The 17,185-nt window shown below is 50.0% G+C and overlaps 6 protein-coding genes across 6 annotated transcripts; 3 read left to right on the top strand and 3 right to left on the bottom strand.

Moving 5' to 3' along the window:
• Positions 1 to 498: 498 nt before the first annotated feature.
• Positions 499 to 2,437, top strand: N7462_001974 (uncharacterized protein; the record flags this gene model as incomplete). Its single annotated transcript, XM_057073700.1, has 6 exons — positions 499 to 734; positions 797 to 968; positions 1,034 to 1,285; positions 1,405 to 1,773; positions 1,831 to 1,972; positions 2,112 to 2,437. Coding segments are annotated over 6 exons (1,497 nt in total), but the record flags the coding sequence as incomplete, so codon positions are not given.
• Positions 2,438 to 3,245: 808 nt separating this feature from the next.
• Positions 3,246 to 5,610, bottom strand: N7462_001975 (Zn(II)2Cys6 transcription factor; the record flags this gene model as incomplete). Its single annotated transcript, XM_057073701.1, has 2 exons — positions 3,246 to 5,450; positions 5,521 to 5,610. 2 exons carry the CDS (start codon positions 5,608 to 5,610, stop codon positions 3,246 to 3,248), a joined length of 2,295 nt encoding a protein of 764 aa, XP_056937342.1.
• Positions 5,611 to 6,580: 970 nt separating this feature from the next.
• Positions 6,581 to 7,223, bottom strand: N7462_001976 (GFA family protein; the record flags this gene model as incomplete). Its single annotated transcript, XM_057073702.1, has 3 exons — positions 6,581 to 6,831; positions 6,901 to 6,964; positions 7,038 to 7,223. The coding sequence occupies 3 exons, from the start codon at positions 7,221 to 7,223 to the stop codon at positions 6,581 to 6,583; spliced, it is 501 nt and encodes a 166-aa protein (XP_056937343.1).
• A 996-nt stretch (positions 7,224 to 8,219) lies between these two features.
• On the bottom strand, positions 8,220 to 10,201 carry rlmA (SRF-type transcription factor RlmA; the record flags this gene model as incomplete). The annotated part of the gene is made up of 3 exons (XM_057073703.1): positions 8,220 to 9,803; positions 9,915 to 10,071; positions 10,146 to 10,201. The coding sequence occupies 3 exons, from the start codon at positions 10,199 to 10,201 to the stop codon at positions 8,220 to 8,222; spliced, it is 1,797 nt and encodes a 598-aa protein (XP_056937344.1).
• Positions 10,202 to 10,224: 23 nt separating this feature from the next.
• On the top strand, positions 10,225 to 11,119 carry N7462_001978 (uncharacterized protein; the record flags this gene model as incomplete). Its single annotated transcript, XM_057073704.1, has 2 exons — positions 10,225 to 10,338; positions 10,682 to 11,119. 2 exons carry the CDS (start codon positions 10,225 to 10,227, stop codon positions 11,117 to 11,119), a joined length of 552 nt encoding a protein of 183 aa, XP_056937345.1.
• A 2,120-nt stretch (positions 11,120 to 13,239) lies between these two features.
• On the top strand, positions 13,240 to 16,831 carry N7462_001979 (DUF1708 domain-containing protein; the record flags this gene model as incomplete). Its single annotated transcript, XM_057073705.1, has 6 exons — positions 13,240 to 13,432; positions 13,528 to 13,685; positions 13,797 to 13,923; positions 14,034 to 14,262; positions 14,335 to 16,694; positions 16,758 to 16,831. The coding sequence occupies 6 exons, from the start codon at positions 13,240 to 13,242 to the stop codon at positions 16,829 to 16,831; spliced, it is 3,141 nt and encodes a 1,046-aa protein (XP_056937346.1).
• Positions 16,832 to 17,185: the final 354 nt, after the last annotated feature.

Below are 17,185 nucleotides of genomic sequence, written 5' to 3' on the forward strand. Positions count from 1 at the left end.
CATCATCTTCATCTTACATGATAAGTAAAATATACAGAATGGCAAACCGAAGCAGCTCAGTTTAAATCCTAAGACAGGTAGACATTCGCTCTTTGTCCACTGCCAAGCCTGGATTCTTTCCGGTGTCTCAACTTCGTTGAGTTTTGTCGGAACGTCGTGCAATCAGAAGAGGTTAGAAATGAGCCGGCTAATTGGCCTCTCCGGTGTATCGGTGATTCAATATTTCGTTCCGGTGGAAGACAGTCCATTTTCTGATGTCCTATTGGATGATATGTGTAGCCCTGAAGAGGGGTCGGCGCAGTTGAAGTCCACCGGAAGATTCAAACCAGTTAAGTTAGCCGTTGATAGACCCACTATGTTAGTTTGCGGGGATGTATGGAGCGAGTTTGCGGGGAAGCGAGGGTCATTTCTTTCTGAGTATCGAGGATTCTATATATTTGGCTATCGTTAGCCCACTCCTTTTACTTTATGTCTTTTTGTTTTGTTTTGTTTTTCAAGTATAACAAAACCCAAATCAGCACAATGCCAAAAAGCGATGCACAAAGCGAATATCTTCCGCGAGACGATGTCGAAAAGTCGACTGCCCATCACGAGGAAATACTCAACTCAATGACACCAGAAGAGGAGAAAAAGCTCATTAGAAGGATTGACATTCGATTAGTCATAACACTGGGATTCCTTTATTGCATTAGCTTGTTGGATCGGACCAACATGGGTGCAGCATCAGTCGCGGGGTACATTCTCTACCCCCCTGGTTCATAACAGTATTCAGTAAGGAGACTAATTAACATCCCAGCATGCAAGATGACCTTAAGATGGATTCAGCAAATAATGGGTATAGTATTTCATCACTAGTGTTTTTCATCACATACACTATTTTCCAAATTCCTGCGACTGCCATCATCAGGAAGCTCGGCCCAAGAACTTTCATCTCCACAATTGTATTATTATGGGGAGCAGTCATGATAGTAAGCAATTTATTTTTCCTTTCAAAAATTGTCTGGCATAAAGAATTTGACCAACAATTGAACAGGCGTTCGGATTTGTTCCTACATGGCAATCCTTAGCAGGGCTACGAATAATCCTAGGAGCTCTCGAAGCAGGATTTTACCCTGGGTGTATATTTCTTTTGAGTACATGGTATACCCGCTACGAACTTCAAAAGCGAAATGCTGCCTTCTACCTTATTGGAAGCACTGCTTCTGGGTTTGGAGGTATCCTGGCGTACGGATTGATGCAATTGAATGGCACGGCCGGGAAAGCTGGCTGGAGATGGATCTTCATTGTAAGTCCTTCTTTTGGTCATGTCTACCTGTTTTTCATTCTTTTGTTTCACTCATTCTTTGTTCTATTGAGGTTTAAGGCTAGATGGCATGGTCTTGCTAATGAACTCGGCCAATTTAGATTGAAGGGATCCTGACATGCTTTTTGGCTATTGTATCGTGCATTCTTCTGGTAGACTTTCCTGAGAAGTCTGCCAAGTCATGGAGATTTTTGAATGAAGACGAAGCTTCATTTATTGTGGCAAGAATCGAGAAAGATCGTTCGGATGTCCATGTCGAGCCATTTTCCATGAAATCTTATTTCTCAAATGGCCTTGACAGCAAAGTTTGGGCTTATTGTATGCTCTACCTTCTCACAACGGCTAATACTTACTCAATTGCCTACTTTCTTCCTATAATCCTGGAAAAGAGCATGGGATTTTCGGTCGCAAAGGCGCAATGCTTGGTTGCACCGCCATATGTTGCAGCTGCAATTGTTATGTTTCTGCAGGTAAGTCATGTTGTATGAGGATGACAGATCTTGATAGATTAATGTTTGTTTCTGCAGGCTGCCTTCGCGGATAAATACAGGATCCGAGGGCCCATAGTTGCCGCCAATGCTGCAATTGGGATGATTGGGCTCGGCCTCTTGGGATACCTTGAGAGTCCGGCCCCAAGATATTTCGGAGTATTCTTAGCTACTATCGCCGGTATGTTGTCCACTCAGGAATACTGAAAATACTGTTGGGAGGATTAAAATTGATCAAAGAAATTATTAGGCAATGCAAACTGCCCAGCTCTAGTATCATGGCAAAGGTAAGAAATAAATTTACACCTGCACGAAGATAGAAAAGGGCTGTGATAAGCCTCTATGTGAAAGGCATGCTAATGGAATTAAATTTTCTAGTAACAATATAAGAGGCCAATACCGCAGAGCCTTTTTATCGGCGACCCTAATCGGCGGAGGAAGCATCGGTGGAATCGTGGGTACAACAGTATTTCGCGCACAAGATGCACCGACATATCACCCTGGACTTCTAGCAACTATGCTGGCTAATGCATTGATTATTTTGATTGTGGCGGCGTTATGTTGGAAGTTTTCCCGGGCAAACAAGCGTGTTGATGCTGGTGGAAAACCAATCGAGGGACTTGCTGGATTTAAATATACTCTTTAGGCTGTTCTGGCCCTATCAGTATGGTCGCGCAGTTGTATAGATTGACTAAATAGCTATATCAAGATATAGGTATTTGGATTAGCGTGATAGAAATTTATATTGCTAGTAAGCAAATATAGTAAACAACAAATGTTTATTCTTTTCATCAGCTATGTAATCCACCTCAAAAGTATACTGGACAAAACTCCCTAGGGCTAAATCATACGCCTGCAGTAGAATTTTCAAGTCAAGATCAATTGGCTATTTGTGTTTATTTTAAGATACCCTGAAAATGCTGGAATAAGCCTTTCCATGGAATCTTGCGGCCTACAGATTGGTGGGATCGGAGGCCATACCAAGTCAGATGGGAGTTTGATAATCTTTTCTAGCAGGTGTTGAGTTGAGCATCAGCAACAAGTTGAATTTTCTTTGATGTGACTTTTGACAAGGCGAAATAATCTTGCAGAGGATCAAATTCTCTCACCTCCAGTGCTCGAGAACCGTACATTTTCAAAACGATGCATATAGTTTGTTTGTTGACTCAAGTGTGTCAGGAATAGGATCTGATTGCGACAAGAAATCTTCATTAACTAAAGAATGAATGTAGTTGAATCTAGTGTGTATTCATGGACGAAGGAGACAGTCTGAAGTTTCAATCCATAGAAGGAAGAGAAGCGAGCCTTCTTCTACAAAATCTTTTTATCGGATTTTCAGCACTTTCTATATCAAGAATCATATGCCCCAAACATCAAAATATGCATTTGGAGTGATTAATTTCTAGGATATGTAAGGTACCAATAGGATCAAGTTGGAACTTGGGTAATATGTGTCATGATGGTCGACCCCAGCCCCAGGCACTACTCTGGTCGTCAGGTATTAGATTAAACATCACTATTAACATGATTATTAGTGAGTGAAAGAAAGTGAGATATATGACCGTATTCTTACACTCTCCAAATGCTCCGAAGGCGTCATCTAGCTGCTGAAATATTGGACCGGATGGAAACAGAGAATTATCTGGAAGTAATGCAACAGGCTCAGAGGGAACATGGAATCTGTGGTGATTTTCCTGCAGGGTATAAGATACTGCATCTTGATGAATTTCGTCAGGTGTTAGAGCCGTGATCTCGCTCTCTGGTTCTCGATGGAAGATGGATGTTCCTTCGCGGCGGTCGATGACCATCTCCGATGACTGTGGATGCTGCGAATTGATTGTCAATACACTTTCACTATGATTTTTCATGTCATGAGGGTCTTGGCATATATTCAGGGCAGAGGAAATTTCGCGTTGACTCGTAACTTTGAGGAGCTCCGTCAAGAGTTGGTTCGTTTGACGGGCGATTTGATTATGGCCACTCAAAGTAGAACTAAGCCGAATAATCCTAATCACCCCATTCTTGGCTTCAATGGCTGATACAGTAAGAGGCTGACTTGTGGGTAAAATACAAAGAATGACACCAGCGGTGAATTGATGCATGACAGCAAAGCTCTCAGCAAAATGATTTCGAAAGTGGTCGACTGGGATGCGAGACATCCGAATTGCAGATGTTGTGGCGACGTATAGCGAGCGTTGTATAGAGTCGACAACTTCTTGCGAATAGAGATCGCGATGCTTCATTTCCAGAAGAGGTCTGTGTATTTGAATTGTTGCAGCATCGTAGGTGAGTTGAAGGGTAGCTGCCTGGAGAAATATTGTCTCGGCCTGCTGCCTAATAGGAGAAGGAAGCATTTGAAGTTGATAATCGAGCCGCTCACGCTGACCATCGTTTATCCAATGATCAACATTGAAAAGCTGTGGGATGTTTCGGTGCAACTTTGCAAGTAGTGTTTCTGCATCTCTTACTACTGCAGCGACTGCATGGATGTCACCTTCTGTCACTTCATTTTGTGACTGAAATCGCCGAATGCGTACCAAAGCCCTCCGAACAATGTTATAAATCTCATATTTCACAGTATGAAACGCGGCTCGTGTGAAATTATCACTAGCACCGCAGAATGATGGGTTTCCCAGAATAAGAGGATCAATGAGTAGGTCTTCCAAATTTCGGAGAGGATGCACGACCGCAAATTCGCTATCAATGGCGGTTGGGCGTCCATATATCATAGAAGTAAAAGCGTCCGCGACAATGACGTGGTTCCAGCATCGTGATCGAATCTCATCCAAAACAACATCGTCGCATATATGTGCCTTATGATGGAGGTCTAGGGCATACGCACAGCGCACAGCCATACCGGAGACCATCCAGGCAAGATTCGGTGCACTGTGGTATACATAGTAGGATGAAAGTAAAAGACATACTTGAACGGTTTCAATCTGGGGGTTTGCGGATAAATCAATAAGATGAAGCATAATCTCTTTGATAAGGCTTTTCAGCAGACTCTGCTCATCGATTCCATGTGTGTGTAGCACTTTGTGCCCAGGCCATTCCTTATCTGATAAAGCCGCCTGCAACCCAACTGCGAGTACCATCAGCACTGCCATTGCAGGCCCTAGGTCTTGATTTCTCCATGAAGTGGAGCTTATGATCCGCTTGGCCATCTCTCTGAATGAGTGCTCGTGAAACAGAAGGATGAACCAGTGCATACGATTAAAGTATGCGTCGATCAATTCCAAAATCACAGGTTCTGGTGGCAAGATCAATTCTGTCAGATGCCAAAGACCACCCTCCGACTCAGGAACACCCGTATCTCCCACGATAGATGCCCTGGTAAAAGCTCTCCCAGCTTCCTTTTCGTTGAAGACATGCCTCGCAAAGTCGATGGTAGAACTGTTTACCCCCGTCCCTGGCTGCTTTCTAGAATCATTGCTGCTGGATGCTGAGCTGAGAAGGCAGTCTTTTTTTGACGCGTTAAGTGGTAGATTCGATCTTCCTGACGCTGCAGGAGCTATTGGTCTGGGTCTAGTAGACGAATGAAGGTAGCTGTTCCCAGCTATCTTTGTATGTCTTTTTCGACTTCGAGCTTGCACTCTATGGAATGTTTGACATTTGGTGCCTGAACGCACACATAACACGCATGGTCTCGACTCGTCACACTAGCAAGAGAAAAATGTCAATGATCAAGTTTGAACATCGGGATGCACAATACACGTTCCCGCACGTTACCTTGAGCTTTTGCCGGCGACATCTGTCACACGCCTGCGGGGTACGGGCTGATCTTAGAGACATAGGTGGGTCTACGTGGTCACTGGACATTCTGTGCTCACAAAGGCGACCATAAGGAAACTACTTGAGAGTAGAAACCTCGCGGGAATCGCTACAATGTGGAGAAATACGCTTCCCGAGGTCTGACTTCCCCACACATCCGCCCATCCTCGGCCCGGGGAAGGCATTAGTCACCCACGATAAATCTACCAGACGTAGAGTATATTGACGACTTTTGGCCGTAAATATTTGCCAATTGTAATGCCTGTGAGATAAGTATGATAGATACCAAGCTAGCGTTTCATATTGTTATACAACGCTCTTCTTAGGGACGGTATAATCTACCTATTTTCACGGTATATCCTATAGTATTTCTACCCAGGATCCAATAGTTTCCAAGACCATGCAACTTCTATCCATGTCTGGATAATAGTAGATTACGATAACGTATATTTTACGTTGACCAATTAGTAGCACGTAACATTAGTGTGCGTGGAATACTAGTCAAATACGTTATACAATATTCACTGATCAGATCAAGGTGCGCAGAGACGTGCTCAGACCTACCCAGTGAGCAAAAGCGGCGAGAGTCTGCGCACCAAAACTGAAAGAGAAAGCGAAGACCTGGCATTGGAAATCCGGTACATAGGACCCAGGAATTCCTTTATTTTCATCAGAGGATCGCAGTTCTATGAAGTTTCTTGCCCCCGGAAAGGGTGTGGTATACCCAAATAAAAGCGGCGGTGGGCTTGCCTAACCCGCCCATTATTATGTTGTCGATATAGCTGCGTAAATGCGAGAAATCTACCTTCAGCTACATCTCAGAGGGTATCTCTGCTTTTTTCAGCATCAAATACGTTCAAAAGCGATTATGCGTCTCCCAAACTTCCACTTATCCAATTTTCGAACTAATCGAGCTCTCAACCATATTTTTCGGTAATTGATCCGCCCTAACAATTCTCCGCCCCAATATCAAAACATCGACCTCATCCCAATGGCCTGGAACTAAACTGCTCTACCTCTACCCAAACATCGGCTCCTGCTTAGCACCCTCCACAGGCGCAAGATAGCTCGCGCGGTCCTTCACGTAAAACTCTATGTCGATCTTGCCGCCGAGGTTCGCAGCGTTATTGTCCAGCGTTCCCGCCTTGATGACCGTGTTATCGGCCATCACCTCCAGCTCGGTATATAGGCTGGACCCGCAGCCCTGGCAGAAGAAGTGCTTGTTGACCTTGCCGGAAGCTCCTGTGACGTCATATGTGCTTGGGGTACCTGATAGGAAGAGAGGGTAAATGGTTCTGTGTCATGCGGGTGTAGATATGGCGTGCGGGGATAACCGACCCTTGGTCACTTTGAAGCTGGAGCGGGGAACGACAGCATTGGAAGTAAAGGCACCACCCGTCCACTGCTCAGGTGGCGAGTAATGTTAGATGGGCTCAGAGGTATATCTAGAGCTGTAGGTGCGGAGAAGAACTTGCCTTTTGGCAATCAAGGCAGTGGCATAACGCGGAAAGATATGTGTCGACTGTGAATGTCTTAGACAGGTTTCCCTTGAAATTGCCCTCGTAATGGGCCCTAAAATCATGATCATGGCTCGTGAGGTAGAACTTACCGTCAGCAGAGTAAGTGATGCTGCCGCACATGCAGCTTCCTGTAAGAGGCATCGTAGGCTGTTCTAAGCAGGAGATAGATGTATAGATCTATAAAGGTCGTTTAAGGTTGTGTACCTTGGTGGAATCACAGTCTTGCAGAAGATAGGGGAGAAAGAGGGGTTTTACCGCAGTGGGGACGTTTTATACTCCCTGGGCTTGTTGCTTTCGGGCTTTGGTTCTATCGCACACGCGCCCACCCCCACTTCCAATCGCCGAGACACACCCCTTCGCCGAAGTGCCTTAAGGGTCTAATGTGGGATTATGTTTTGAAGTGGATCGCAATATAATTGGATGACATTGTGCCTTCTTCTGGGTGACAAAAAGCAGGGGACTCAGCTTTATGACATGTAACGCTAGCCTGGACTGGAATTAGGCTTGGTTGACTGACGTATGGGGCCGTGAGTTTGGCTTCCATTGTACGAGATTTCAGAAAAAATCAATATGAGATCTTTACTCGCAAATCATTTTAGCATTGAATCAATCAAATTTCAATGGTTATTCCTAGTAAAAGGCCTTATGTACATCATCCAAAAGTGGCACGCATCAACGCCGAATACCAAGAAATGGCGTCCAAAAGGAAAGAATTAAAAGGGCAGAAGAAAAGACCAAACAAAAATTTCAACAGATCGATACAGAATGTCAAAAAAAAAAGATAATTTGAAGCATAGAAGATAAGAGAAAGGAAATAAATGGGTGATATGAACGTCCGCAACGCAGATCATAGACCATCACGAGACGAGAGGGATGAAAGAAATTGGAAGGTAAAGATGAAGGAATCAAGTTGACAAGAAGAGGTATCAAACTGGGGTATAGAAGTATGAAGAACCTGGACCCTAACAAGTCTAGGAGACAGGTGAGAACAGGACAAAGGCCTGCTCATTGGCAGAGGAACGGAGTATCAACCAGGATATCCTTGCAGCTTGGCGTTTAGAGACATGTTCATCAATAACATGTCTAATCGTCGAAATGGAGAAACAAAAAAAAAAAAGGTAAGTGGTTCCTAGCTATCTAGGTTTTGGGCTTTTTGCTAGTCCCTTCTGTGGGAGGCCCGCTATCCGGACTCTTGCGCTTTTTATCTTGCTCGTCTTCCCGTGAGAAGCTGGGTCCGGTTTGCACAGCGGGTGTTGGGAACGTGAGAGGACTGGGGAGCAAATTTGAGTCTGGACCAGAGCGACCAAAGCCCCATTCAGGGAAGAAACTTGACGGTGATGGTAAGAGTGCATCAGAAACAAATCGACTCGGAAGCGCGGAGATGGGCGTCTCAATATTATTCGAATTGTTGCCGTTGTTTTGACTCCCGCCATTATTGGTGCTATAATTATTTTGGCCCGCAGAACCGGGCGGTGGCGGACGGGCGAATGGATTGGGAGGTCCTTGTGCACCGGCACTGAGAATGGCCCCGGCTGAAGGTGATGGAGGTGGCAGCACCACACCTGCAGGGGGATTGTCCTTGGCTGGTGTCCCCGTCTTGTATCCAGCAGAGTCACGAGAGGATTCACCTGTTGCACTGCCATGGTCGGAATTCTCGCTTGGAATCTGAACCTTCAGTTGCGGCCGTTTGGAACTCAGCGCGCCGCTGTTAGTTCGCGACGGCGGTTTTATATCACTGGTGGATGCTATCGACGGTGCGCGTGAGGTCTGGCTGGCAGCGGGTGTATGGATTGGCTTGTGGTCAGAAAAACCATCCTGTGGCAGCTCCGGCCTAGTCATATCATTGCTCTGCGGAGACTCATATGTTGGTACTCCGGCTCCAAAATGGCGGGCAAGGACAGATCCACGATCATCAATTGGGGTAAAGATGCTACGCGACTTCGATAGGGACTTAATCTGTGGCGGCGACTGGCCGGGCTCTGTTTTCAACATTACGGGCGCATTTTTCTGAGGACCCTCAGGAACCGATGCCGCGCGCTCCGATTGATTTTCGTGGGCGTATGCCGGCGCCGGTGGCACGGAGTTCCGGCCTTGTTCAGGAATGTACGGCTGGGATACTTGTTGTACCGGTGCATGTGAACCTGGTGGCATTCCCATCTGTTGCTGAGGAGCGATCGTGTGGGGATGTTGGAAGTGTTGGGGGCCCTGGTGGGGGTGCATCTGTTGCGGGGGCAAGCCATGTTGATGATGTATCGGTGGTGATCCTTGTGGTGCGTTTTGAGGGTGACCATACTGCGCATACTGACCGGGACGAGGTTGATTCATGTTCGAGTGGACATTAGGATTGTACATCGAAGGATTCGCCATGTAAGCAAACCCGTTTTGCGGAGCCGGAGGTGGTGGTGGAGTGCCATGCTGGTGCGAGGACATGTTTGAGCTGAGACGACGGACGTGGTTTCTTGACGATGGGCGGGAGACATGCGACTGCGGTGTTCCGTGGCGCGTTATCGGGAGACCATTCGGGATCGGAGGAGACGCGGAGGGGGCATGGTTGATGTGTTGGAACCCAGGCTGATGCAGATGGGGCGGCATGGCGGGGTGCCCTTGTTGCTGGAGTTGTTGGATCTCTTCTGGGGCGGGTGTGGCTTCCTCATCGTCATCGTCGTCATCGCGTTTTCCGGCAAAATCATCAGGTCCTTTGTGCTCGTGTGGAGGGCCAAACTGCAAGGAAGAAAAAGGTCACACTGGATTAGCACCGGTTGAAGTTACTCGCCACCACACCGAGATCGAGAAAAGGAGGGATGTTGGTGTGCGACCAGACCGGGCACCTACATATTGATAGCGACCGAGAGCCTCATGCATGTCACTCGAGGAGTACTCATAGAGTTTTTTGTTATGGCCAAAGATAATCACGGCGACATCGACGGAACAAAGAACAGCCAACTCATGCGCCTTCTTGAATAGACCACCCTTCCGCTTGAGGAACGTCCTGCACGGCAGAAAAAAAGAAAGAAAAATCAGCAACAGATATCGAGCGAGTCTTGAGCGAAAGACATGACCTACACTGAGCGGTTGCGATCATCCTTAATCGCTTTAATCTCGATCTTTCTGCGACCCATCTTGGGAAGCGGACGGGCGCACGATGCGCGCGTCAAGAAGGAGAGGGAGGACGGTCGACAGTGAGGCGCCTCGGCGATCGAGCGCGTTTGTCGAGCTGGTCCAAAAACCGAGACTGCCAAAAAGTCCAGCCGCGCTGGTGAGCACGACTCGGAATCGGATGGCAGAACTTTTTGGAGTCGTGAATCTCGTCCAGGCGAGAGTCGCGAGAATTGGGCGACGAAGGGGAGGTGACCAGGAGGAGAAAAGGGGGAAGGGAGGGAGGAGGGAGGTGGGAGAAGGGTGGGGGAGGTAACAATTCCGGACGTCGAAGGAGGCACGATCTTTGACGAACCACGATAGCGTGGAGAACCGGAGAACCGATGGGGGCAACTGATAGACGATGCAGAAAAAGGTTGATTCTAAAGATAGAATGGAAGGGAAGGAAGAAGGGGGAGACGGCGCTGACTCATCAGACCCTATGCGCCGCGGTCTATTTATAGCCCGATCATGTGACTCTGGCTCCATCTGAGCTGCAGCGGCGCTCGTTCGTGACTCGTCCTTTGCCATGCGCGACTCCACCAGTCCAAAAGCCCCAATGGCCCAAAAGGCACCCAAAGGGCACTCCCGGCACCCCCGGCGCCACCAACTGGACCAAATCTACGCTGGAATCTCGGCACCCGGACCTTCACCACCCTAGCGAGCGCCGGCTGCAGGCATATCCAACTCCCATCGCCCATCCAATCTGGATACGAGGTGACTTGTTGGGTGACTGGCGAGTCGCGCTAGCTGCTGCTTTACCGGCTGCTGCAACATGGTGGAGTCCCCCTGTTTCGCTCGCTGGCATTTCCAAGCGCGCTGTTCCTCGACTTGGGTACCAAGAGCAATTCCTTCTCTGGAGCCAGCAAATTTTCGCAGTCCTTTCCCGACTAATCAAATGAGGCTTCTAGATTCCGATGAAGAGGAGGATCCCCAGTCGGCCCCCCTCCCCCAACCAGTTCCCCAGTTCAGCCCTACCGTAGGCTCTTGGAGGGCATCATCGGCATTTCTGGACCCAATCGGAAGAGCAAAGTCTGTCTGTCCCGACCTCCTGAAGCTGCCTGTTCGTCAATGACTTGCGCTTGGGTGGGAAGAGCATCAGGTCGGGAGGATTGCCGATCGGAGGCTGATGTCTCGAGCCCGAGCTCTGCGCGTTTGCTGTCATTTACTTCTGCACTCCCCATCCCGCTTAAGCTGAGATCATGTACGATGTCGGTCCCATAGAATCCGACCACGTAGACTACCAGGAGAAATGGTCGACCTCCGTCTCCACGATCGGCGTCTTTCAAGTCTACTCGGGCGCGATTGAATGACCGGACTCTCGGACCGGAGTCGTTCCTCTGTAGAATAGCGGATGTGATCGGATCATCTGATCGAGCTAGGGCCCGCGATCGAGTCGATGGATCTCGCGATTCAATATCTCGACACGGGCCCGGCCCCCACTGCACTATAGAAATAGAAGTATAGAAGCACATACCTGCTGGCAGTCTGGACGGAGGATAGAGACACCCTCGCCATCAAGACCCTCATAATCTCAGGTTGTCCTTTTTCTCGATGATCCGTGCCTCCCTACGGAGTACAGATAATATGTTATGTCCGGAAATGACTCCTCTATTCCGCGACTCAATGACAAGACAGACTATGTATATGCATGTCCTGTTAACTATTGCATCTTGAGGCCTTTCTCGTCTCTTGCTCGGACCCAACGGCAATGCGCCAGGCATTCCCGAGGAAGACGCACCCATTTCCCTGATTGGAAGCACGCCCGAGTCGCCCCCCGGTTCCCCGGTTTCTGATCTGTCAGTTGGCCCTTTTGTCCCGCACAGGCGGCTGGGGATCAATGGAATGTTGGTTGACTGTACCGAGTACCGAGTACATCAAGAGGATCTGGTCTCTAGTACCTGTATTCCGGAGACCGGGAGACCCGACCGGTCCCTCGCGACGGACCATGGGTCGAGTTGCGCGGTCGCTCTCGTCGGAGGCGACCCAAGGTGGCTTTGTTTATCCCGGGCTCGATCTATATCTCATCCGCCTTCGGCTTCGCGATATGTTAGCAGCCAGCCACTTACTCGTGCAATAGGGTCCTGTTCCTAGCTTTCGTAGGGCAATTTGCTCTTGTATCTTAATGTCCCTAGCCCCCTTCCCCTGTGTCGTCTCCATTCCCGCATTGATCGAATCGGAACCCTGGATCGCCCTTCCCAGGGTTGGAGATGATGATCGCCGTGTGTATCATCCATTCGTCCACGCTCCCACACGACATAGAGGGGACGCCGTAAGCAATTGTGCCCGCATCGAGTGTCGCCAATCCGGGATTTATATCGTCTGCTGCTCACTTTGCGACTGCGGTGGGCTCCAGATGCACCTTGAACGAGAGCTCCAAGCCGTGGTCTCTCGTGTTGAGTCGGGACGGTCTCGACCCAGTTTAGTGCCTCACTGGCCCTCCCGTTTTTTTTACCCCTGAAACCCACGACTCCGACCTTCTTGACTTCCTTCGCCAGGGCCTCTCTTGTCTTCTCCGTCTTTCCGTCTTTCTTTTCCCATCCTTTTCTCTCTCTCTGTTTCGATTGTGGTTCCTCTCTCCCTCGCTTTCTCTCTGCCACTCTGCCAAGCACAGACGCTGCCAGACCAGGGGATCCTTTACAACTTTTTTTTCTGCCTGAGCCTGGGGGCTGCAGGACACATCCCGGCCGGGTTTGACTTTCTTTTCTCTCGCTGTTGCGCTCCTTGCCGTTTAATCAACCTGTCGGTCATCGCCCGAGCCTATTTCCTCCCTCCCCGTGGAGAATATCCGCTTATCTGGAGATTCACAGCTCCCCGACCCAAACGAAACTCCGCCCCTCCGAGCTGTTGACCGAGACGGAGCTCCCCCCCTCCCTCCCTCCTTCCTGCCCGACGGCCGAATTCGCGAGATCCCCCATTGGCAGCTCGACTCGTGTCCATTCGTTCTAGTCTAGCGGTCGCGTGGACCCCGCCGTCCGAACTGAACAAGACATAATTCTTCCTCGATTTCCATTTCTCCAACATGCCGGCCTTTTTCTCGCGGGTCTTTCGCAGCAAAGACGCCGGTGCCACTAAGAAACAGGCGAAACCAACCACCACCGCCGACCCGGTCCCCGCAAAGCCCAAATGGACCGACGCGTGGTCGCGGACGGAGGTGGCCCCCGAAGAGGTGCAGGACCTCATCCGAGGCTGCACCCAGGAATTGAAGGCCCGCGGTTGGTGCCATCCAGTCCCCGATTCCCACTTCAACCATGTGGTGGTGGGACGGCTGCCATGCGCATTCTCCGGATTGCTGATCATTCGTTCATAGCGCTCGATACCCCGTTCTTGCTTCTACCGTTCCGTCCGAGCTCCGATCCCAGCGCCGCCCGCACCTTCGTTCGGAATTATTTCAACCAGTCCTTCGAGAAGGGCTCGCCTATCAATGGCGATGCATTGATGCAGGAGTTGCGGCTGAATGAGCCAATGGTGAGGGGAACCCAAACTCTATTGTTTTTTTTTTCTTTCTTTTACATTCCAATTTTACTTGGACTTCCCCCTTTTCTTCTCTTTTTCCGGAGCCGATAATGCCAAAGACAGCCGCTAACGGGTACGCCTCGATGGTTCAAACAGGTCCTATGCAGCGTGATGAAATGGTGCTGGAGTAGATTGCCCGGCGGTGTCGTGACATGGGAGGCGTACGAGCTGTTCAAGGTTGGCGAACAAGGTACGGACCCGGCAAATCCCTCCTTTGCCCTGTCCTACGGGATCCTGTGGTCTCGTGAAAGGAAGGGAGGGGGAAAAAAAGAGACATGCGCTGAAACTGCAATGCTTTAGATTCGGATTTGGCCCGCGACGCATTTTCAACCTTCATCCCCATCAGCGTCGACTCCGATGCCCGAACTAAGATTATTTTCGACTTCTTTGACCTCCTCGCCGCCATTGCTGCCCACGGCAAGTCCAACGGTCTCGCTGGTCGCAAACTTTCCCGATATGCCGGATGGTGGGCGTTTGAGCATCATGACACCGGCAATGGCTTCGAGGCTTCATACAAAAATTGGGCGCTGTACGGGATCTCTCTTTTTAAAACCCGATATAACCTTTTAGAAGGGGCATTGAATGCTAACATAATTGACAGTTCCGCCGATGCCACAAGCCACTTATTCTTTGCTTACCTGCGTTCTCTCTCGCCCGATGTTCCGCGCGGTGTGACGGGCATCTCTTCCCTGCCCATCTCCCTCCAGAGCCTTGTACAGGCTACCGAGTACCCTCCTGATACCCCGACGCTTCTCCAAGTTACGACGACTAAAGTGGTGATGATTGTTGACACCGTCTCCCCCACTCCATTCTCTCTACTGCGCCGTGCAAAGAATTTCGAATACCGCGATGACCACTGGCATCTACAGGAGTTTGCCAACTATGAAGACCCCATCAAGGCTCTGACTGATGAATGCTTACGTGTATTGAAATGTATTTCATCTACGAATGAATCCAGCGTGTCAAGCTCGAAGCAGTCTACCAGTTTGCGGGATGCGTCATGGTCACGCTTTGAAGATATTGGATTTGGCGGTTCCATCGAATCGGACCCAGAGGACGAAGAGAACCACCCTCCGGCCTCAAAGACTGAGTCGCTTGGTGGTATGAGGACCGCACCTCAGTCACAGGGTGGGGACTTAGGTCGACCCACGACTCCATCCTGGGCAGATTTCATGTCGTCCGGCTTCTCGGATGAGGCCGACCTCAAGGACCGCGTAGGCCCCTTACTGTTGCCACCAGACAAGGTCCTCCCACCGATCGCGGCCACCCGAGGACAGAGCTCTCAATCACACAAGCGCACCCTGGACAGCGAACCATCGCTTGAGCCTGCCGAGCTGGCTAGCATCAACACTTTAGACCTGGATGACTCTTTCTGGTGGGTGTGGATCACCAGTCTGTCTGGCGACGAGCCAACTGCCCGCAAGGCCGTATTTGGCCGCTGTGCTCTCCTGGAGACTGTCATTCGTGATACAAAGTGGCTAGTTCTCGAGGAGCAGGTGAAGGGTGCCGCTCCCGAGCCAGAGGCGGGAGCTGAGATTGTTGAGAAAAAGCGATTTTTCAGCTTTGGCAGCCGGAAGGGAAACACGAAGCTGAGCCGTCGCAAGTCGTCCGCCAGAAAGGTTTCCTCGATTGAGGAATCGTACAAGCGTCCCGATAACCAGGCTCCGCAGAGCAAGACAAGCATTGGACCCGATCAACATAAGCGGATTCAAGCTGCGGCTGCTGCTCTTCAGAAGAAGCACCGTGAGCAGGAAGCCGAGGCCAAACAGGCGCAGGCTCACGTCAATAACGATACCTTTTCGACCAAGACCAACTCAGTCCTGACTCTCCAACCCGGTATCGTAAATGAGGCTTCGTCTGCTATGAAATGGGCTAGCAATTATGATAAGAATGCCTTCCGCGCTGCCTATCTTAGCAACAGCCGTGCAGGCACCGGCGCCCATACTGATGGTATGGATACATCGAACAACATCGAATCAAAAGAGGCAACCGCTGAAGCTGACGCTCCGCCGCCTGCCCCTTTGCCAACTAGCACCTCTAGGACTGGCCCGCCGCCACCTCCCAAGGATGCTACCGCTGTTGCAACCCCACTTCCGCCCTCGCCAGAGCCAGCTAGGAAAGAACTTGTGAAGGAGGACTTGCCGGAGATCAACAAGAAGACCAATGACAAGACCGTAGTTATCGAGGACCCTGCCGAGTATGAGTCAAAGCAATCGGTTGAGGAAACTGGAAAGAAGCTCAAGAAAAAGACCGGCAACAGTGGCTTCAAGAACATGTTTGGAGGCAAGAAGAAGACCGAGCAACCGCCTATGAAGAGCACAGGCGCCAAGGATACCTCCGTGGCTGCTGCTCGCGCCGCCCTGGAGGCGAAGGCCAAGGAGGCCCAGGAGTCTGAAGCTCGATCCACCCCCAAGCCCTCTGTTCTTAAGAAGAAGCCCGTGCCTGTGACGACTGCTATCACTGAATCTACTTCAGCCCCGGCCCCGGAGCCCGAGAAGCCCTCTACGCCCAAGGAAAGCATTGAATCTGCCGCTCCTCAGTCTCAGGCACCAAGTCAGACGATCGAAGGAAGCGGTAGTCCGCCCAAGACCCGCCGTGCCGTGGAATACGATGCTCTCTCCCGCGTCGATACTAATGAGCGTAACGCCGCCGATCAGGAATTCTCCAAGTTCGACCAGGGCCCCCTGGTTGAGCAGCCTGCCTTCATTCCTGATGATTCGCCAGTGACTCCAACCGCGGAAGCTGGATTTCCTGTTTCAATAAATGGACACGAGTCTAAGGCTGAGGCCACAACCGATGCCGTAGCTGAGGCCGCACCCGAGCACTCTGATCGGTTTGCTGCGGAGGAAGATCGGTGGGCGCAGATCAAACAAAACGCCGCCGAGCGCGCTGAAAAGGGCGAGGAGGAAGTCCGCACCAGCCAGTCTGAGGTAGACGATGGTGACACCAGCGGTGAAGAAAGTAAGTTTACTTGACAGTGCCTACCCACTCCGTATTTCGTGTGCTCATATCGCTTCCCTCCAGCTATCGAGTCTCGTGTTGCTCGTATCAAAGCCCGTGTTGCTGAACTCACCGGCAATATGGAAGCAGCCCGTTAAGCTGACCAGGTCTCTCAAAAAGAGAACTACTCTATTCTATTGACAACGCCCCCTGTCTATTTCCTTTCATATGTCATTCTTCTCTCTTCCTCTGAACTTGATTTACCTCCACTTCACGTACTTCTTGTTTCGGGCACAAGACCAGATCCCCTTTTTTTCTAATCATCATCATTCTTGCATCACCTTTTTCTCCCCCTCTACCGCCAGACCTCTGTTCTTCGTGTTTGCTTATAGAGCCCCGGAAAGGAGGTGTTGTGTGTTCAACTCACGTTTCCCCCCCCCCCCCACCCCTCCTCTCTTCACGCACCCCTCACGGCTGCTTGGAGTGATTGCCTCTATTTCGTGTCTTTTTCC

The sequence above is a fragment of the Penicillium macrosclerotiorum genome (assembly GCF_028827735.1).
Source record: "Penicillium macrosclerotiorum strain IBT 26536 chromosome Unknown utg000002l_segment0_segment0, whole genome shotgun sequence".
NCBI classification, from domain to species: Eukaryota; Fungi; Ascomycota; class Eurotiomycetes; order Eurotiales; family Aspergillaceae; genus Penicillium; species Penicillium macrosclerotiorum.